This window comes from Glycine max, chromosome 2 (assembly GCF_000004515.6).
Source record: "Glycine max cultivar Williams 82 chromosome 2, Glycine_max_v4.0, whole genome shotgun sequence".
NCBI lineage: Eukaryota > Viridiplantae > Streptophyta > Magnoliopsida > Fabales > Fabaceae > Glycine > Glycine max.
The window spans coordinates 816,219-838,299 of NC_016089.4; the positions used below are offsets into that span (position 1 = coordinate 816,219).

General features: G+C 32.9%; 3 protein-coding genes, 1 long non-coding RNA gene and 1 other non-coding gene across 7 annotated transcripts; 4 read left to right on the forward strand and 1 right to left on the reverse strand.

The window, feature by feature from the left end:
- Positions 1–578: 578 nt before the first annotated feature.
- LOC100788057 (germin-like protein subfamily 2 member 4) lies at positions 579–1,253 on the forward strand (the record flags this gene model as incomplete). The annotated part of the gene is made up of 1 exon (XM_003519685.3): positions 579–1,253. A coding segment is annotated over one exon (417 nt), but the record flags the coding sequence as incomplete, so codon positions are not given.
- A 5,204-nt stretch (positions 1,254–6,457) lies between these two features.
- LOC100800034 (ABC transporter B family member 4) lies at positions 6,458–12,793 on the reverse strand. Of its 3 annotated transcripts, none has more exons than XM_003518551.4 (13): positions 12,635–12,793; positions 11,575–11,906; positions 11,394–11,448; positions 11,122–11,297; positions 10,799–11,020; positions 10,422–10,660; positions 9,752–10,277; positions 9,377–9,650; positions 8,326–9,194; positions 7,953–8,219; positions 7,567–7,830; positions 7,172–7,465; positions 6,458–7,007 (listed from the first exon to the last, which is right to left on the reverse strand). In XM_003518551.4, exons 2-13 carry the CDS (start codon positions 11,878–11,880, stop codon positions 6,651–6,653), a joined length of 3,849 nt encoding a protein of 1,282 aa, XP_003518599.1. In that variant the 5' UTR covers positions 11,881–11,906; positions 12,635–12,793; the 3' UTR covers positions 6,458–6,650. The 3 variants fall into 3 exon arrangements, with proteins under 3 accessions (XP_003518599.1, XP_040866054.1, XP_040866051.1); XM_041010120.1 differs by lacking the exon at positions 12,635–12,793 and adding an exon at positions 12,336–12,616; XM_041010117.1 differs by lacking the exon at positions 12,635–12,793 and having other exon boundaries at positions 11,575–12,616.
- A 2,589-nt stretch (positions 12,794–15,382) lies between these two features.
- Positions 15,383–17,865, forward strand: LOC100803234 (uncharacterized). The gene is made up of 4 exons (XM_003518557.3): positions 15,383–15,807; positions 16,000–16,574; positions 16,711–17,226; positions 17,424–17,865. The coding sequence occupies exons 1-4, from the start codon at positions 15,582–15,584 to the stop codon at positions 17,589–17,591; spliced, it is 1,485 nt and encodes a 494-aa protein (XP_003518605.1). The 5' UTR covers positions 15,383–15,581; the 3' UTR covers positions 17,592–17,865.
- Positions 17,866–20,777: 2,912 nt separating this feature from the next.
- On the forward strand, positions 20,778–21,476 carry LOC106795191 (uncharacterized). The gene is made up of 2 exons (XR_001383540.3): positions 20,778–20,915; positions 21,128–21,476. It is a non-coding gene; the product is annotated as an uncharacterized lncRNA (long non-coding RNA).
- MIR408A (microRNA MIR408a) lies at positions 20,929–21,061 on the forward strand. Its single transcript, NR_048863.1, has one exon. It is a non-coding gene; the product is annotated as a microRNA MIR408a (primary transcript).
- Positions 21,477–22,081: the final 605 nt, after the last annotated feature.

Sequence of the window (22,081 nt, forward strand, 5' to 3'; positions counted from 1 at the left end):
TTAATAATGATTAAACTAAATAATATAATAAGAAATTGTCAAATCAGAAACATGATTGGTGAATTGTTTAAACTGAATTTAGTTGGAGAAAAGAAAGATAGAAGATGAGTTTTGGAGTTAATTACATTGCATGGCAACTCTTGATCTGCCTATCTCCTTACATCTCTCAACTCTCACCAAACCCCTCTTCATTGGATACTCATGTAAATTAAAATGGCAATGATCTAAACATATAAATTAATTTAAATGACATATTCAGATCAAATAGTAAAAATTAAATATTAGTAAGTGTACCTCCTGTCATTACAAATTAAACGCGAAGTGGCACATACATATCTTTACAACCAATTTGTTATGAGAAGTGAGCTTGAAAATAGGTATGTGATTTGTTACTGAAATTGGTTGTAAAGATAAAGGTTTAATATGAAAGAAAAATGGACCATAAAATAAAAATTCCCAAAAATTGCAATGGGAAAAAATAAAAGGCACGTGGAACGTGGGCCAAATTGCAACGGAAAAATAAAAGGAACGTGGAACGTGGGGCCGTTCCATCAACTCAATCTTCGAATTTTCCCTAAAAGCAACATATATACCAATTACTTGTGGGGGTGTCTTTCTCAAGAATAGACTACAAAGCTGGGGGACTTAACCCACCTCACACACACCCTCGTGCCACTGAGATTGTGTTTGTGTTGGACGGTGAATTAGATGTTGGATTTATCTCCACATCCAACAAACTCATCTCAAAGTCTATTAAGAACGGTGAAATCTTTGTGTTCCCAAAAGGTTTGGTGCACTATCAGAAGAACAATGGTGATAAGCCTGCTTCTGTGCTTTCTGCCTTCGACAGCCAACTCCCTGGCACAGTGTCCATAGCTGCAGCTCTTATCACTTCAACACCAACTGTGCCTGATAATGTTCTTGCTCAGGCTTTCCAGATTGATACTACGAAGGTTGATGATATCAAGGCCAAGCTTGCTCCAAAGAAGACTTAATTTAAGTTGAGCTTAATGATATTCAAGAGAGAGCAAGATTCAGTCTTATAAGTCTACTTTCTCTATAGTTTTTCCTATAATTCTTGAAGGGTTATGACTCATTGTATCAGTATCACTTATGGTGTTGCATTTTGCTCCTTGATGTGGCATCGAGTATAATAATATAATTGTATCTCGGATTATGGTACATGCATGTTAAGAGTAATAAAAATTTAATTCTATATACTATAGAAGCTCTCCACTTTTATGTGGGTATATTCATTTCTTGTTTACGTGTTTGTATACACTGATCAATAAAGGATGGACACTTACCACCTCACTTTCTCTTTCATGATGGTTAGTAGTTAAATCACATTGGTAAGATGGAGACATCTTAAGATTGGAGACACTCAAATTGTTTTTTTTAATAGTAAATGAATTTCACTTTTCAATGTCCTATATTTTTTTTATTTTTTTTTTATAAAAAAAGCTGGTAATGGACTGAGTGGTTTAGATAGAAAACGATATCCATGCAGATTAAATATATATCCATGTGCAGATTTATAAAAGAAAACCAAAGAGTCCCCTTGAGACATCAAGATTCAAGACAGCTTAACTGGTTAAGTTGTAAGTTGTGAATTATAAGTACATTTCATTTTTGCAGTGTGCTCCATTCCTCTCCTTTCTCATTCCCGCAGGTTATAAGTGCATGCATGCAATGCAATTAAGTTTGATAGGATCACTCCATTGAAATTGAGTCAGATTATTTTAAGCATGATTCATGTGTGTTTTTGGTTGATTTGATTTATTTAGTTGTTCTTTCGAAATTAAAAAGTACTTAGAAATGATGGTCCGAACCATCCAATAATTTCTAATCCATATGTGTATGTTGTGTATTTTTTATTTTTTATTTTATATCTTTGTGTTAGACTGTGTTGATTGCGAGACAGTACCCTTATGCCTTATGTGGCAATCGTGGCACCAGAGAACTTCATGGTGATATCCTTCATAATAAGCCTCTGTCAAGGAAAAACTGATGAAGCGGATAACTGCATTATTGTACCAGTAGTAGGTGGGTGGTTCAGGCTAGCTTGTAGTAAGGAATTGGCATTGAGTGTTGAACGGTAAAAACTTTACGTTTAAACTTTGGCATCTCATTCTCATGTGATGCGTTACCGCTAAAGAACATGGAAGATTCCAAACAACAACAATAGCAGCAGCTGAACGAAAGAGACGTGTGTTCCGATCCATGAATTAAAATCAACTAGTTCAATCTGAAAACTATTATGACATAGAAACTGTGTATCATCATTGTTTAAAATAAACTAAAATAGACTGAGATCAGTTTTTCTTCTATATTAAATAAACAAAATGATAAGGTGATAATTGGTAAATAATAAATGAATTTAATTTAAAAGTATTAAGTTTAAACATTATTTATTTATTTATTTAATTATCCTTTTGACCTCTATAGTTGGAACAACTCTTCATTTATGTTTGGTAAAATTACTAAATTAGCTTATAAACTTTAATTAATAGATTATAAGCCGTCAGCTAGCTGAAAACTTAATTAGAAGCCAGATGATTAGTCCCTCCGTATTGGTGAAGTAGCTGAATACATAGTCGCATTACATCTATAAGTTTTGACATATGAATCCAGCCACAGATACCATGTCATATAATTAATTAGTATTCAGCTCTAACATACCACTACAGGCAAAATATTGAAGGAAGAAAACTGATAATGTGTCTGCTCCTTTTTTTTTTCTTTGGGGCCGATGGGGTCTAATGTTTAATAACTTCATTACCCTTTTGGAGGCCACTAAATCAAAATCCTGCTTTCAACCCTACATTTTGCTCTTCCTCCACGACTTTGCTTTGCTGCATGGTTTCTATTCTGCTTGGTTGCTTTTGATTCATTAGGGAGATAAAATCCATTTCCATTGTAATTGTTTGTCTTATCAGTTTCTGTAGGAAATGTATTGTTCTTTAATTAGCAAGATTGTTAATGACATGCTATGATGGCGATGAAGCTGAAATTGCTTTGAGGCTTTGCTATATAAATCTTTACTAGTTAAGCTAGATTTAATTTAAAGAATCTTTCTTGATAACGTGTGCATAAAATTATTGTTGGACACACAAAAAAAAAAATAGTTATTGTTGGACTCGTGAAGCCTGATATTTAATTTCAAACTTGTCACAATGCCTATTTTCTTATGCAGAAAGAAATTAAAGTCTAATAGAATAAAGAATTCAGCTTCCGGATCCCCCGTCCATTAGGGATGTATATTGAAGTCTGGCCACAAACTAAAATTGGCTTACGTGATCATTGATAATTAAGTCTTGGAATCACACTAATCATTGGACAGTAATGTTGACTTGTTGTTATTTATCAAAAAAAAATGTTGACTTGTTGTTTTGTGTTCAGTTTGTATTTTGAAATTTCGACTATTATTCTCGTGTGGCCTTTATTTTATTTTTCAGTATCATGCATCTTCATGATTCGTGAATATTTAAGGAAACCACCACCACGTCTAGTGGGGCACTAGGGTATATACATGCTTCTTTAACGTAAAAAAGTGCTTGAGTTCATTAAAAATTTCAAATTCTCCCGTCTTACAAATGAACAGTTACTTCTCAAATCATGATATTACTAATAATTTAGTGCATGTAATAAAGGAGGGGAAGAGGATGTAGTATATTTTGAAATTGAAGATTGAAAGTGCACCTAACGTAGAGATTAACCCTTGAGGTACTGACTAAAAAATTGAAAGATCGAGAAAAGTTTTTGTAGAATATACTGTAATATTCAACTCACCTCTACCATATATAATTTTTAATAAAAGATTTCTATTTTTCAATTCCTTGTGACATGAACAACAACAAACAGCAAAGCAAAACTTGAAGAACTAAAAAAATGTTTTATTCCTTTCACAAAATGGACCCAAAGAAAACTAAGTTTCACATACGTACCAAAAAACAAAACTAATTTTAAAACGATTAAGATGCATGACGTGTGTGAGTACTTCATCATTACTCTTATTAGATAAAACAAATAATTGTTTCACCATGAAGAGCAATATAAATGGGAACCAATATAGTACTAATATTTAACCAACATAAAGTTCCGAAAGTTTTAGAATAAAGATGAAATACTTATATAGAACATGATAAAATTAATGTGAGAAATTATATATCTTAATTCAAATGATTTATTTTTATAATTCTCTCTGTAGTTTCGAAAATTTTATAGCTTTTTTAATTTAATAAATAAATTGTTTATGATTAACGATGAAAACATTTTTATTATATTTTTTCTTTCTTGAAATGTGTACTTTTCACCATTATTTAACTATGATGTATTTATATCTTCTATAGATTTTGATTTATTTAAATTTAAAAATACAATATAAGAAATTTATTACTACTACAATAATAAATCTTATTTATTCCTTGGCTTCTATTGCTTTCTAGTTTCTAAAGTCAACGCAACTATTAGTTTTTCTTATCTAACAAAACAAGTCAACTACTAAACTTATTGTGAATACTATGTGATTTGGAATGGCTGAGCCAAATATTATGGCTGAAGCCTGAAGGCGTGGATGCATCTGAATCTCTGACACATCACAGATGCATTAATAATGCACATTTCAAAATTTCAATGCATATTATTTAGTTTTCGGATTGGGTTTATTTTGCATGCAGGCAATTAATACGCCATACGGATGTGTCACAAATAGTCGCATTGTAAAAATACAATTGACTAAAGCACCAAAAATAAAAGTAAAAATGGAATTATACTGTCTTCTTTAAAATGATATGAAATTATAATAATTTTATAATTTATTGTCTATAAATTATCAAAGTTTTAATTGATAATATTTTAATAAAAAATATAACTTATCTTTTAAAATATTTTTCATAGCTCCGAGGAAGCAAATCCTAAAAGTATAATATAAAGTTGACTAATTCACCATTTTACACCCTAAAAGTATATAACATTCTCTTTGAATTAAGAAAGTTTTAAATAAAATTTAAGTTATTTCATCTAAGTTTCTAAACTTAATTACATAATGTCATTTTGATTTTTAAACATATATTAATATTATTACTTAAGTCATATATTTTTTATAATTTTAAACTAATATGATTGATAAATTATGCTCTCACAAATTTATTTAAAATTTTCTTAATTTTAAAAACTGATGAAACAATATCTATAGCAACTGGTAGTTGAGTTGGTGCCAATATAGTTAAGATGAACTAGGCTATCAGTATCTCCGGTATGCCATTTTTTTTTTATAAAAAAGTATCTTATACTTCAGGAACTAAGATACTAATTTATATATATATATATATATATATATATATATATATATATATATATATATATATATATATGTAAAGAGCTCCACACCTTGGATTAGTTTGATTTGCTATCTTATTTGTTTATTTCGGTGAGTTATTTATTTATTTCTGTTTTGGGTCATATGAGGCTGTGAGCAAACTTTTGGTTTAATTGTTTAATAAACTTCAAAGCAATGTTAAAACTTGAAAGTTCCTTTTGTTTTTCTCCTGCATTAATGTACTGTATAGACTAATTGATTATATACTTCCACGGTACGTAGCTGATGGCGTCATTAATTGTCTTCTAGAACTAGAATTTGGTGCTGTTCCACGGGATATGTCTTATGGATTAATTAACCCATTACTTTACTTTTCAATAAACATGTTCACCCCGTGGCAAGCACGAAAACGCACCACTTTCAGATTTGATAGGTTAATTTCCACCTTTTTTTGGTCATAATAATGGATGTAATTTCGTCATGCATGACGTTCCCACATGTATTTGTTGTTCAACCTCATCGATATCACGGTGAGAGGGAATCTTAGAATACTATGCCCTTCTTCACATCACCTTTTTAACCAAATCTCTATTCTAAGGATTGAAATAATACATATTGGTTACCTTCAATTTACTTTTTATTATGTTTTAGGTGTAAACTATATAAAGTATCTCACTTTGTTAATAATTTTTATAAAAAAAATAATAAAAAATTGGTGGACTTTTTAGTTGAATCTTAAGTTTGGCGTTTTTAGAAACATCAAGTCAATTCCACTAATAATAAATTACATTTTTCCTTATGAATGCAATTCTTCCACCTCACTTGTGTAGTTAGCTTATTAATACACAAGAGTTGATAAAGAAAATTGAGTGATGCTTACAACTGTGCTAGTAACCACTAAGAATATAAATATATAAATAAATACATAAAATAATCACAGGAACTGTTAGGTGTTAGCTTGGAAAAAAAAATAGTAGGATCAACGCCAATTATATAATAAAAAAGCAAAAAAAATAGTATGACTAGCTTTATTTGAAAACGACAACCATTGAAATCAGTAGGCAAACGATTGTAAGAAAGATAGAAAGACGTGGAACAATATTAATGGTAAATTTTTGCTATATTGCTATCAAAATATTGCAAGATATATTCCATCGTTCTCGCATATTTTTGGTTATCTGTTGTTATTGACAACATGAATAAATTTCTTACAAGAAGGGGGAAACAAATATTTGGTATAATCTTCTGTTGAATTTCTAAAAAATATAGAATAAAGAAGAATAGTACAAAAAAGAACCAAAAAAAAAGGAAGATTGGAATTAGGCAAAACTCAAACTGTTGAGGCACTTGTGTGAAGTTGGACTAAGGAAGCATAAAATCCACCACTGACGTTAATGAGCTTTTCATGCTTCCCTTTCTCCACTATAACTCCATTTTTCACAACAGCAATCACATCTGCATTTTTTATTGTAGATAGACGATGTGCCACAACCACAGTAGTTCTGTTCACCATGACTTTGTCCAACGCATCTTGAACAACTCTTTCTGACTCAGCATCTAATGCACTTGTAGCCTCATCTAGTAGCAATATCTTTGGACTTTTAATTATGGCACGAGCAATTGCTACCCGTTGCTTCTGCCCACCAGATAATTGGGTTCCTCTCTCTCCCACTATAGTATCATAACCCTGTTATAGGAGGGAATATAATTGGTAAAGTCAAACACATTTGCCAATAAGAACAACTTTCCCAATAAGATACAAAGTTTATTTGGTAATGTTGCAAAGACACGATAACATAAAGAAAGTAAAAAAATCAAATCTTAGCCAATGTTTTTTTCTTGATTATTTACCTGTTGTAAGCCACTAATGAATTTATGTGCATTGGCCATTTCTGCTGCAGCTATGATTTCTGCTTCAGTAGCATCACCTCCTTTTCCATAGGCAATATTGGCACGTATAGTTTCATTGAACAAAACTGGCTCTTGGCTTACAAGACCCATCTGCTGCCTTAACCACTTGAGCTGTAACTCACGAATTTCTATCCCATCAAGTGTGATTTGGCCTGAATCAGGATTATAAAATCTTTGCAACAAGGCAATCACTGTCGATTTTCCACTTCCACTTTCACCAACAAGAGCCACTGTCTGGAACACAAATTTTGATGGTGATCATTAGTTGCTACACACATGCATTTAAGCTACCTTTTGAAATGAGATGGAGTTAAAATATAAAACTCAAAATTTACCTTGCCAGAATGGATAGTCAAGCTGAGGTCTCGAAAAATCTGTATATCAGGCCTAGAAGGATACTTGAAGCTCACATGACGAAGCTCAATTTCTCCCTTAACGCTGTCCAGTGTGCTACCAGATTCATCACCAGGATCTATCTTTGACTTCTTATCAATAATTCCAAATATGGAAGCAGTAGCTGACTTGGCTTTGCTTGAGTCAGGAGCAAAGGAGCTTGATTGGGAAACTCCAATAGCTGCCATAGTTAATGCAAAGAAAACCTGCAAAACATGAAAACTACTACATTTTCAAGAAGGAAAAATTGAAATGTAATACTCTTTATACACATTTTTTCCGTCTCCAAAGTTTATAATGCATATTGCAAGTATGAAAGAGTTGGTACCCGGAAAACATCTGAGAATGTTGCCTTCCCAGCATCCACAAGTCTAGCTCCTGCGTAGAAACTGGTTGCATAAACACAAAACAGTAAGAAAAATGAAACCCCAAATCCTGATCCGCTGATCAACCCTTGCCGTATCCCTGTTTTCATGGGGCCCTCACATTTATTCTTGTATAGTTCCATAACCTTGTCTTCAGCACAGAAAGAAGCAACTGTTCTTATGCTTCCAACTGCATCATTAGCAACTTGGCTTGCTTCCTCGTACATCATCTGCAGCAGCAAACATTCATTACTATGCTAATATATTGTCTCATAAGCTTAATAATACAGTTAGTTACGTATATAACTTTGTACAGTAATGGAAAAGAAAACAAACCTTTGCATCTGCACTGAATCCCTTCATGAATTTCATTTGAACATATCCATTTACTCCAATCAGAGGAATCAAGACAAGAATAATTAATGCCAGCTGCCAAGATGCAACGAAAGCAATAATCAAACCTGCCAGTACAGTTGCGAAATTTTGAACCAATAGTCCCAGCGCATCACCGACAAGGGCACGAACAGAAGCAGCATCTGCTGAGAGCCTTGCACCAATGGCACCACTTGAGTTTTCAGGCTCATCAAACCAACTAACCTCCATGTTGACAACCTTCTCAAAACACATTTGCCTGATACGTTGGATTAACTTACACCCTGCCACCGCAAAAAAGTATCCTCGTGCAGGAATTATAAGAAATGATGCAAGACCAAGGATCATAAACATCAGTGCCCAAAACTTGGAGTCCTTTTTCATCTCATCAAATGGTTCATAAAATGTCTTGATGACACTGGAAATCAGCACGCCAAATATTGGAAATATAACCCCATTTGCTATGGCAGCTACAGATCCAATCACAAGAACTGGAATCTCTGGCTTGTTGAGGGAAGCAAGGCGGCTGAGTGGAACCTCTGGTGCTTCTTCTTTGGGTTGTGAGCTTTCATGTTCAGGATCAGCAACGTTAACTCCTGTGGGTAAACCAAAGGAAACTGAAAAGGAGTGGCGGCTACTATTCCCTAAGGATGACCCCCTACTAATAGATCTTTGAAGTGATCTCTTTTGACTAGATTGTCTAAAGGATTCTACAGAAAGTTCACTGTTGTTGTGTTGGTCAGCATTTCCTTCTGTCTCTTTGTTTACTTCTTGTAGGCGTATAAGTTGAGAGTAAGCTCCCTCAGGATCCTTTAGTAATTCTATGTGTGTTCCTGATTAATAAACACACCAAGTTATAGTAAGATATAGGCAAACAAAATTGTGATGATTTGAATTCTACTTTCTATGAATGAATTCTATCAGAATCAATGAGCTAATCATCTATATGTATGATCAACGATTTAATCAATGGAAATTGAAAAGAAGGCACGTTTTCAATGAAATTGTATAATACCTTTCTCAACCATCTTCCCTCTATGAATGACAGCAATCACATCAGCATTCCTCACTGTGCTCAAGCGATGCGCCACTATAATAGTAGTTCTGTTGACCATGATCCTGTCTAGAGCCTCTTGCACTATCCTTTCAGACTCTGCGTCAAGTGCACTTGTTGCTTCATCCAGAAGTAGAATTCTCGGATTTTTCAGGATTGCTCTTGCAATGGCAATGCGTTGCTTCTGTCCACCAGACAGCTGAGTTCCATGCTCACCAACCATCGTGTCCAATCCCTGCATGCAAAGGTAAAAAGCTGAAGGTTACTTAACAAGTTCCAAGATTACAAATCAAGAAATAGCCTTGAAATTGAAGTACTCTGGCTAGAGCATAGAACCTGTGGAAGCTTATCAATGAATTTAGCAGCATTAGCAAGTTCAGATGCAGATCTTATCTCTTCAATTGTTGCTCCCTCCTTTCCATATGCAATGTTATCCTTAATGCTAGATGCAAACAACACCGGCTCCTGGCTGACAAGGCCAATTTTTCCTCTAATCCACCTAAGCTGAAATTCTTTCAGGTTGATGCCATCAATAAGAACTTCACCTGCCTGTGGATCATAGAATCTTTCTACCAAGCTGATAACCGTAGACTTTCCACTTCCACTTTGTCCAACTAAAGCCGCAGTTGTACCACTTGGTATATGAAGAGAGAATCCATTAAATATCAGTTCCTCAGGTCTTGCAGGATAACTGAAATCAACATCCCTCAACTCTATTTCACCTTGAATATCTTCTAATATTTTTCCATTTGGATCATAAGCATCTATCTCTGGCTTCCTTTCAATTGTCTGAAACATTTTGTAAGCTGCAGCCTGACCTGCAGCGAAAGCACTCATGCTAGGGGATGCCTGTCCAAGAGACCTAAGACATGGAGAAAAAAATATGTAAAAAAGTTGAATTATAGATCTATTTATCTCTATATGCGGTTGTGTTGGATATAAAAAAAGCAACGAACTGTCAAACTTTCTTAGCAGTGGAAATACATTTTAAAAAAATGCTACTTACATTGAAGCAGTTAGCACAGCAATAATCACATTAATCACCGTGCCCCCATTATATCCTTTTTCCATTATCATCTTTGCGCCAAACCATACAGCCAAAGCATAACCACAGAAAATAACTAACATAACTGTGCCTAGACCAGCGCCAGCTGTGGAACCTTCATGAACTCCTGATTTGTAAGCATCTACAAGAAATTTGCTATAACTAGATACTGCTTGCTTTTCCCCAGTAAAGGATGCAACCTGGAAATATACACAGGGAAAGAAAATATAATTATTATAGCACTGTCAAGACGCAAGCAACAAGCAATAAACACATTCTCAACCAAGAAATTATAGAATTCCACAGATATCTACTTAAGGTTTCAACAAATAACATACAGTTCTTATTGATCCAATGGTCTGTTCAACTACATGTGCAGCTTTTGCATAAGCTGTTTGACCTCGAGAAGCCATCCTGCCTATGATGACGGCCATAGTAGCACCTGACAAAGCAAGAAGCGGAAGGGTGGACAACATGACAACAGTAAGAAGCCACCCTCTGACAAATGCTATCACAAATCCCCCAATGAATGTTGCTATTAGCTGCAGAAATTTCCCAACCTGTTCAAAAAAACAAACATTCAGCATCTACAAAGTGACTTTATGCTCCTAATTAACATTCAAGCCGACAAAATTTATCTCTTGCAGCACATCATATATACCTTCTCACCCATGGCATCTTGTATGAGAACCGTATCACCAGACATCCTCCCTATCACCTCTCCCGTGTTCGTTTCCTTATCAAAGAAAGCAACATCTTGTCTCAGAATAGTTTTCAAATACAATCCCCGTATCCGTGCAGCTTGTCTCTCCCCAGTGACCATCCAACTAGTCACCTCTGAAAAATGAAATATTTCTCTCAACTTCAGTGTCTAGAAAACTCAAATGGTTTAACACAAACCACAATGATCTTATTATAAAATATAATACTTACGGAGAAACGCCGCCATCCCAGATCCTACTGCCAAGTACACAAATTTAAGAGAAACCTGCAGTTTTATCAATCACACGACCAAATATCATCATAACTTCTAATTAACAAGGCTTCAAAAACATACTTTCAAAATCAATTCAAATCTCATTAACCAACCAACAAGACACGTTTATGGCTTTACCTTGGATACTTCTTCAACCACGTGAGTGTTTTGCTGGTTACTACCGAAGCTATCAATCATTTGACCGAACAGCAAAGTCATGAGAGGCAAACCCAAACCATTTCCAATGGCACCAATGGTCCCAACAGCCATCAAAAGAATGTCAGTGGAGTCTGCAAAAGCGAACAGCTTGTGAAATGGAACTGTCTCTGGCTTTTCCTTTTGTTTGCCCTTTTCTCTCTTCTCCCCATTCGTGCTTGTTTCTGCACTATTCTCTGACGTGCTTGCCTCATGATGTTTTCTCTCTTCGCCATTCTCCGCATCCATGTCAGATCACTGCCTTCTACTTCCAACTATTCAAAATTTCAAAAATAAATATAACAACTCGGAAAATATTAACACCTCAAAGCATCACAAACAAAATAACTTGCAATTAACAAACGCAGACTATGGAATCAGTGAAAGGTTGGAACAAAGCTGAACAACACACTACACAGATTTCCTAGCTTTATTTTTTTTTTCCTTGTTCGGAATGAAACTAAATTCGTGCTAAAGGAAGAATCGGTGAGAGTAGTTTGAAAGAAAATCAAGTTGCAGGATATTGGAAAAAATCCAAGTCAAAAATCCAAGTCTCACATCAGCTAGAGATAAATCCAAGATAGATTATATAAGTGTGAGACAATCGAATTAATTTTCAGAATTGAGTTAGTACTAAACTCCCATTCTTCTAAGATTCTAAGACAGGAAAAACAATGGAAAAGTTGATGGATTCTGTCACCTACCACACTTATTTTATTTTAATAAAAGAGAGAGAGAGAGAGAGAGAGAGAGAGAGAGAGAGAGAGAGAGAATGGCTCATCGTGATCACTCTCTTATAACCAGGAAATCGGGAATGTGATTGTGATGACGGTGAAAGTGCAGAGAAAGAAAAATGCTGCACTTCTTAAAGGTCAAAGTTTCACACCATATCATATGGTTAGAAAACACGCACACAAGCACGAACGCAGTTGACAAGTTGAAATGCTACCAACTATGAGTATACATGGGAAAATCAAGAAAATAACAATGGAAATGAAGAAACCTGTGTAGGGAGACACAAGAAAAAGAAAGCAGAGGAAAGATTTATTCTGTTCCTAGCTTTAGAAAGAAAAAAGGGAAAGAGATAAATATATAGATTTGAATTTAGGACTATTTGTTTTGGGAAGGGTGGAAGAGTAGTTTGTGGCTCTGTAGAATATGTTCACACTTAACACGCATTATATGGACGCAACGCAAGTAGTCATTGCTTATAGGACAAGCATCTTCTTCCGTGATGGCCAAGGGGATAACTAATAATACCTGTTTTGGGAAATAATAAAATCAAATACCCATACTATATCAAATAAATTATATTACATTCAATGGGTTTACTCAACTCACTTTCAAACATTTTATTTTTTTTAGACTCTCAATTGTTAGTTAAGATTTATTAAAAATTATAAAATTAGCAACTGAAATGCATTTAATAAAAAGTGAAATTCTGATTTATTTTTTAAAAAAGTGAGATTCAAACAAAATTATGATTATTCAAAAGATTATTTTAGCATGTTACTAACATTTCTTATAATTTTATACTCCCTTATCTCTCTTTCTAATATTTAGTTATTTTACTAATTAGCTGATTGGCCAGATTAAGAAAATTAGCCAGTGCAAAAATCCTAAAATAACTCAGGTATTATTTTTACATGAACGTCGATTGCGTTTAAGGTAACTTCTTTGCAAACAGATATTATATGGTAAAAAAATTTTAGTAATAAAATTTCAAAGGAGATTATCGTCCTTTGTTAAAAATATTGTTTTAGATTGGTTTTATAGGTCCATTCCATTTTTTAAGGGAAAATGCTTATGCAATTTTTCTTATGTAGTATTAAATATATATTGGCAGAATAAATTTTATTCAATTATAATTTATCTTATAATTAAATATTGTTAATTTTTATAATTATTATTATAATTGATTAATGATATAAAACTATATATTAAAAATAAACTCTTGAAATCTTTTTATTAAAGTGAGAAACAATAACGATCCGTAAATTTAAGAATTTCTTTTATTTTACAGTATTGAAAATTATCCCATCACAGCTGGTCATTTGATTTGGTGATTTCAATTGAAATACATTTTTAAAATCCATTTTGGTGTTTCCAACTTTCCATTTGAAATCTTGGTCAAAGCGATCATCATTCTTTTATTAACGACCATTCTGAAACTTTTCTTCTTGTATTTTAGAAAAATAAACCAGAATAAATTTCAACTCATACGTGCATATCTTATCGATAAGACCAACGGCGATTCGTTTATTTTATGCTAAAGGAGAAAATAAAAATAGAAAAGGCAACGTCGAGGTAGATTCTTCATTTCTTTGTCTCTGTCTCTAATAAATTTTAAAATATTATAATCAAAATTAAAAATAATTAAAAGACTACATAATCAAAATTAAAAATAATTAAAAGACTACAAATTTATTCAACATATACTAGTAACACGCGTGTGTGTGGAAAGCTACGAGTAGTCTTGTCGCCCATGTATCTTGCAAGTTGCTTTATGTTAAAGTGTAAATATAATATGCATCTCTTTTTCAAGTAACTCAAAATAGAACACGAGATGTGAGATGTGAGAATAGTTATTTTTATATGTAAGATTAAAATTAAAAGTTAAGATTAAAATATTTTAAATTTAAATTAGAGTTTTATTTAATCATAAAATTTTTATAAGATTTAAAAAAAAATCAAATATTTTAAAGATTTAATTTATGTTAAAATTATTATCACAATCATCGGTGTTGTCGTAACCACATTCATATTAAATAGAGCAATTATCTTAAGATTTAATTTATGTTAAGATTATCATTACATTCATATTGAATGGAGCAATTATGTTTATTTATTTTCTCTTTGTAAGCGCGTTAATAGTGTAGATTATATTTCACATAAAAAATAGTGTAGATTATTTCATTGAGGATTTAATGTTGTTAGAAAATAAAGATTTAATGTTGTTAAAGGTGAGAATTCTTTGATTCAAGAATAACACATCAAATAAAGATACGTTAAATTCTAAAAGCAAAGAAAAATATTTAAAATAATTTGTGTTTTTATCTAATTTTTTTAACTTATTGATTTAATAATAAACTTGAAAGTCTACTAAATTTTTATAGAGTTTACTAAAAAGAAAATTCACACATAATTCAACTCCCATAAAATAAATAAACTTGTATAGTTAAAAGTTTTATAACGATGAAGATTGTTTCATCTTCTAGCTTCGTGGTTCACTCTTCTTAAGAATGTTGGTTAACATTTGTTCAAAAAAAAAAAAAAGAATGTTGGTTAACATTAATATTTTGTCATGACAATTAAATGATTTAAGCACCTTTGATTGCAAGGTTGATCTAGATACTCCGAAACACAACTAAAACGGGCTAATTGATGTAAACAGAAACAGAGGTTCTTCTCTCCAATTTTGACAAGTGGCGTGACTGTCGAATTAGAAGAGACAAAAGTGGCAAAAATGAATACTTTAGTTAAGAAACAACCCAAGTAAAATTGATTATGGTGCATTTACTATAATCTTGGCTGTACAGGAGTACCACCAGTCCACATAAGGACTAAATTGCAATTTTCAATCTACACATTCCAAATCCACCCACCAGATTGCCAATAAAACATCAAAACCGTTTATTATGATAAAAGCACATCTGACGGTAACAAATGATGCATCACCCGTGTGCCACATTAGTTGAACTTCACGGTAGCTTCCTCTATTTGATGATTGATAGTGATCCCATCTGCGGTTATAACTTTCTCATTAATGAGTGTGAAGTCACCTATTCATTCAGTACTAACAAAACAAAATACAATAAATTTGGTAAAGGGCAATGGCACTTTAAAGGGAAGAAAGCACCACCTGAAACCAGAAGTGGAAAGTGCTCCTAACATTAGATTAGACCCTCTACCATGCTCCTCTGCCTCTGAAGTCTGAACCTCCCACAGGAATGGCAATGGAGAAGACAACATTGTTTGTGTTGTTGCTGAATGTGCTTGTGTTCAGTGCCTCTCTTGTGTCCTCAGAGCAAAGTCATGTCTCAGCTGTAGGGGACCCAGGAATGCAGAGAGATGGTCTGAGGGTGGCCTTTGAGGCTTGGAACTTCTGCAATGAAGTTGGTCAAGAAGCTCCTCACATGGGTAGTCCAAGAGCTGCTGATTGTTTTGATCTTTCAGGTAAGCCATATCACCTGGTCCTCTAAAATTTATATTAGTCCAGTTTATCACATATTTGGTCCTCAATGTTGGGTCACATATTATATATGTAATATGTTATGTCCACTCCATATTCTATAATTTCCTTCGTATTTTTAGCTTTTCAAAATTGCCAATGTGTTTTCTTTTGTTGAGAGTTGTTGTGATGGCCAGGTTCTCTGACTCACAAGGTCACAGAAGCTGATAACAGACTTGGGGTGGGGGACTCATTTCCTGGTTTAAAACCAGAAAATATCAACAACACAGACCTTTATGCAATTGAAAAGGAATTGTATTTGGGTTCTTTATGTGAAGTTGCAGACACCCCAAGGCCTTGGCAGTTTTGGATGGTAATGCTGAAAAATGGTAACTATGACACCAGGTCGGGGTTATGTCCTCAGGACGGGAAAAAGGTACCCCCTTTTAGCCCGGGAAGGTTTCCTTGTTTTGGACAAGGGTGCATGAATCAACCCATCTTGTGTCATCAATGGACACAGCTCAAAGATGGCACAATGCAAGGGGGGTTCAGTGGTACTTATGATTTGGATTCTGGTTGTGGAGGTGAACACGATGGTGTGTCTTACTATGAGGTAGTTTGGGAGAAGAAAGTTAATGTTGGGAGTTGGGTGTTCAAACACAAACTAAGGACTTCAAAGAAGTACCCTTGGTTGATGTTGTACCTTAGAGCTGATGCAACCAAAGGATTCTCTGGAGGTTACCATTATGACACTAGGGGAATGCTAAAAACTGTGAGTCCAAAATTTACATTTCTGTTCAATTAATATTTAATAGTTAAATTAGTGAGCCATACATATGGTACAATTTCCCTCAATGCATCTAGTTTGATTTGACATAATTAACCATTTGGTTTGGTTAATGATTTAGCTTCCAAAGTCACCAAATTTCAAGGTGAGGTTGAGCTTGGATATCAAGAAGGGGGGAGGGGCCAAGAGCCAGTTCTATCTGTTAGACATTGGAAGCTGCTGGAAGAACAATGGTGCTCCTTGTGATGGAGATGTACTCACTGATGTCACTAGATATAGTGAGATGATCATAAACCCTGAAACCCCAGCTTGGTGCAGCCCCAAAGGCTTGGTTAACTGTCCACCATTTCACATCACTCCAGACAACAAAAAAATATACAGAAATGACACAGCCAATTTCCCCTACTCAGCATATCACTACTACTGTGCTCCTGGGAATGCTCAACACTTGGAGCAACCAGTGAGCACTTGTGATCCTTACAGCAATCCTCATGCTCAAGAGATAGTTCAGTTGCTTCCTCACCCTACTTGGGGTGAGTATGGCTATCCCACCAAAAAAGGTGATGGTTGGGTGGGGGATGCAAGGACTTGGGAGCTTGATGTTGGAGGGCTATCAAGTAGACTCTACTTTTATCAGGTCAATAATTGAACCACTACTACTGTACCATTTTTACTTTTTGAAACATTTTTATTGAGATGTGTAAAATTGTGTTGTTCAATGATTTATTTATTTTTTGAGTCCTATTATAATTTTCAAAATAAATATATTTTTTTTTAATTTCTTAACAAGTGTCCTTAGCATGACCCTTTAATTTATCTTGTAATGTGATGCAGGACCCAGGCACTCCTCCTGCCAAGAGAATATGGACATCTATTGATTCTGGTACTGAGATATTTGTTAGTGACAAAGATGAAGAAGCAGAGTGGACTCTTAGTGACTTTGACGTCATTCTAACACAATCAGGGACCAACTTGATGAACAAGGCTGAGAGAAAGAAGTAAGGAATATTGATAATGGACTAAACTTTTGGGATTTTAGATAGTCCACCAAGTGTAGGCTTCTAAATCATAGGCGTTACAGACACATTTACACGAAAATAATTTTCATTGGTCAAATCCTGATCATAGGATCTTGAGTTGTGCATGTTTGGACTGTAATTTGCACATTCCAAATCTTAGTTTGGAGATTGTGAATGTTACATCCACAAAATAACGTCAAAATCATGATCGAGTTGCATTTGAATAAGATTTTGAACCCCAGATCATGATTCGAGTAGACCTGGAAAAGAGTTGTTTTTTTGGGTCAAATAATTGTTTTTTGTAAACTGTAATTTGAACACGACCGTAAAGTAAAATGATTTCACTAACTTTTTCTAATTCTGGCATATTTGCTATTTGGTTTTCGTTCGTGATATAGTTTTTATGTGTTTTTTAAGATAATAGTAGTAGTAACTTTTTAGTTAAACTTGCCAGAGTAGAAGCAGGCACCCCAAGGCATAATAAATTCAGCTTTAAAGTTGAATAATTATAGTTTGATTACTGTTTTTAAAATAAGTTTTTAGCATTTTAATTTGTTATAGATTTATTAAAGGATTATTTAATAATTGTTTAACTTTTTTCCATTCTTTTTTTTTCACCACCCAATCAACCTTATATTTCAAATTCACCTGTTCTAATTAAAACCAATACACCTTTTACAAAATATCGGTGCATAACTTGAGTGGGATGGGAACGTACCATGTGTGTGTTTGGCACCTAACTTGTTAGGTTTTGACCATCTTGTACATTGTTTACCACAAGATCACATGTGATCCATGGGATATGGTATTTGGTATTTGGTAATACGTTGGTTTGTTTTTTGAGCCAGACCTATACATCACAACAAACAAACTAGACCATAGATTTTACTGCATAGCTGCTTTATTGTTTTGAATACTTGCTAAATGTCGAGCTTCGGAAATTCGTTTATACTTAGTGCCAGTATTAAACATAATAATGTGTGATAGGAATATATTGATGATAATTATAACCATGAAATGGAACGCGCCAATTAGGTGATGATCATAGTCGTGAAAATTGACTTTGGGTATTGAATTTAGAATTTGCATCCTATGCATCCTAGGGGAGCAGATATGGTAGTTCGATTATTTCTTTATCTTGACCAATGACGGCCTAATTAATTTTCAAAATTTTCATGCTTGTTCCTTCCCTTCACAAAGCAATCTTATATTATTCAATAAATGTTCTTACAATTTTTAATATTTTAAGAAAAAATATTAAATGAGAAAATAATATATTTAATATCTTGGATATTTAAAAATAATTTAATACTTTATTTATCAAATATATTAAAGAATTAATAGAAAGATTTAGAATTATCTGTCCAAATATTCATATGCAGTGGTTAACAACAACAACAAATCAATGATCTGGTGATTTTATTTGGTGCATTCGTTCAAATACGAGCCTTTGCCCCGATGATTTTACACCTATCTTTAGGCCTTTGCTCCAAAAACACTGTTGATCATTACTGATCCAGTCGAGCCTATCTAGTGAGAGAAGTGTTCACCGAATGGATTTGATGAATTTTGGAGAGAAGAATTATTTGATTCAATTATTTTGATTTTGTTAATTTATCATCTAAGGTTTAGTTTAAAATTTTAACTTAATCCAATCTAATTTAAAAGTGATTTGGATTAGATCAATTTTCAGTTTTAACCTACTTTTAAATTTTTTTAGAAAATATTAAATAAAAGATGAAACATATAATAAATATAATAAAAAAATATCAAATATTTTATTTATATGTCATTATATAACTAATAATATAATATTTATGTGTCTTAACTCTTAACTCAAATAATTAGTAAAAATATCTTTAATTAAATATATTTTTCATAAACAGATATAAGTTATATGATAATTTTATAAATATATAAAAAATAAAAATAGAAATGAGAATATTATAAATTTATGAAAAAAATATATACATATGTGTAAATTCGGTTTTGATTGATTTCTAAAATCAAATCAGAGATCCAATAAAAAAATTAGATTTTCCAATTTATTGATCTATTCAATTTTCAATTTATTTAGTTTTCAATTTTGGTTTTTTCGGTCCACTTTGGATTCAGTTTATGAACATCTAAGTGAGAGATTATGGTTCGTTTTTGTTGGTGTAAAAAGAAGATGAAAGAAAAGAATGTATAAAAAAAAGAAAACAATTATGTTTCCCTTCTATTATTTTAATGAAGTGGAAAATGATAAAAACAATATTTTTCTTTGACCGGAAAGAAATTAAAAAAAATATAATTATGTTAATAATTTTTATATTTTTAATATAATTGTGAGTAAAAAGAATATTTTTTAATGTCTTAACAAATATTTTATCCATCTAGAGAGATAAAAGAATTATAGGTCCCAATTTTTTTTTTATTTTCCACTTTTTTATCAATCAATAAATAAGTTATAAAAAAAATCAAACAATAAATAACAATTTTTTAGGTTTAATTATTTAGATGATCCCAAATTATTTACGAATTTTAAGGAGGTCTGTAAACTATTTTTTTTAATTGGGTCTTTCATCATATATATTTTCTAGCGGTTTTTAAAACGATCATAAGTTAATATTTTATAAGGATTTCAAAATGCTAATAACAAGAGAATAGAAAATATTTTTTATGAAACTTTTTCCAAACAAAAGAATATTTTATGGAAGATTTCAAGAATTTGTTTAGTATGCCAAAAAAATTTAATAACCATATTATATAGCTATAAAATATTGAAAATTTTTATTAATGATTAATTTTTTATGATAAATAGAACACTTTTAATGAAGTCTTTTTCAACAATATTATAATGTAACATAATTGCTCATCTGTTACAAACGGAGTCAAAAGTTAAGAGAAAACCATCAAATACTAAAGTTGAATGTTGATGTACCGTTCAAAATTCGGCTAGCAAAAGGAAAGCAGTACCACAGTACTACAAACCAAAAGAAAGCAGTACACTTAACATCTCACATTCCAGAAGTTGTTGTCTGTTGTTTTAATTAAACTATGACAGTTTGAGCTAGCTAGTAGTACACTAGTACCCATAAGTGAAAGTAGTACAGCTAAATTTTCATAGCACTGACATCATTCATGTACTACAAAGTACAAAACATTACTTCTTCTGGGATCATTATATAGGGATTGGATTGAATCATACCTGCATTCAAGAGTGCATTTTGTGCGTAATGTAGTTAATTAGACAAATTTCTAATGTGAGAATCTTTCTGAGAATGAGATGTTGCTAAATATTTCGGATGTTGTCGACAAGGATGAGGTAATAATAGTTAGAGACAGGACAAAGCAGGGGAACAGGCAGAGCATGGATGGAGCTATCAACACAATATTGTCAAGAAACTGAGAGTGAGAGGAGAAATATGTTGTGGTTCTGCTCATGCACTGCCTCTTCCCTGGCTCTGTCTCCATTTCTCCTTCCCTTATTTATTTTTTGATTTATTGAGTATGATCTGTTTTCAAATGTGTTCATAGGTTCAACTTATTAAGGTACGAACATACTCTGGGCATTGAAAACTGGTTTGACTCTTGAACATATTCCGCACCACTAATCTTTCTTGTAATCCAGGCTCACGCACGATCACTATAAGGTCCCACATTCTTAGTGGCCTAATCGTTGGAAAATGCTACTTTGGCACTACTTGATGAATTGTATGGCTGGGATTTTTTTCCCCTTGCTTGTAGAATCCTCTCAATTTATGTAACCATCGTGTACTCATTTACATGTCATCAAATTTTGAATGAGATGTGATATACATAGAACAATTTGTATGACCTCATTTTCTGTGTTTATTTCTCTCCATCAATATCATTTTCTAAATCTCAAAATTCTCTCTTTTTTCTTAGTTGTAGAAGTTATTGTTTAAGTAACATTTCTCATTTTTAATTCCTTATAACTGTTTTATTATTATCATGCTATATGTGTTAATTCTACAACTGCCTTCTCATTTCCATAGTTACTTCTGAGCCATCAGACAAATCCATTGCTGTCTGGCTGAGTTTATTTACTGTAATGTTACTATTTTCTGAACAATTATTGCTTTTGTTGTGTGAAACTTGATCTACAAACATGAGAGAAAGGTAAAAGCAAAGAAAACGAGAGAAAAAAATAAAGAAATTTGCAGCATGTACAAGAAAGTGTGATCTGATACACTCGGAGTATCATTAAGTTTCTTTCGGGGTGTGGCATATCAAATAAGTTTTTAAATTTTCCAAGTGATTGGAAGATTAGGAATTAGGATGTTACTTGCCAAAAACCAAGCAAAAAATTATCATGAAAGAAAAGTACAAAGAGAGTGAAAGATCACAGAATATCAGCAGGTTATCTGAGTTTTGTTTTTCAGGAATATGCTGGATGGTCTAAATTGAACAGATTACAAATTCACCAACCAAAGCTATGAATGCCATTAAAACACAAGGGAAGCACAG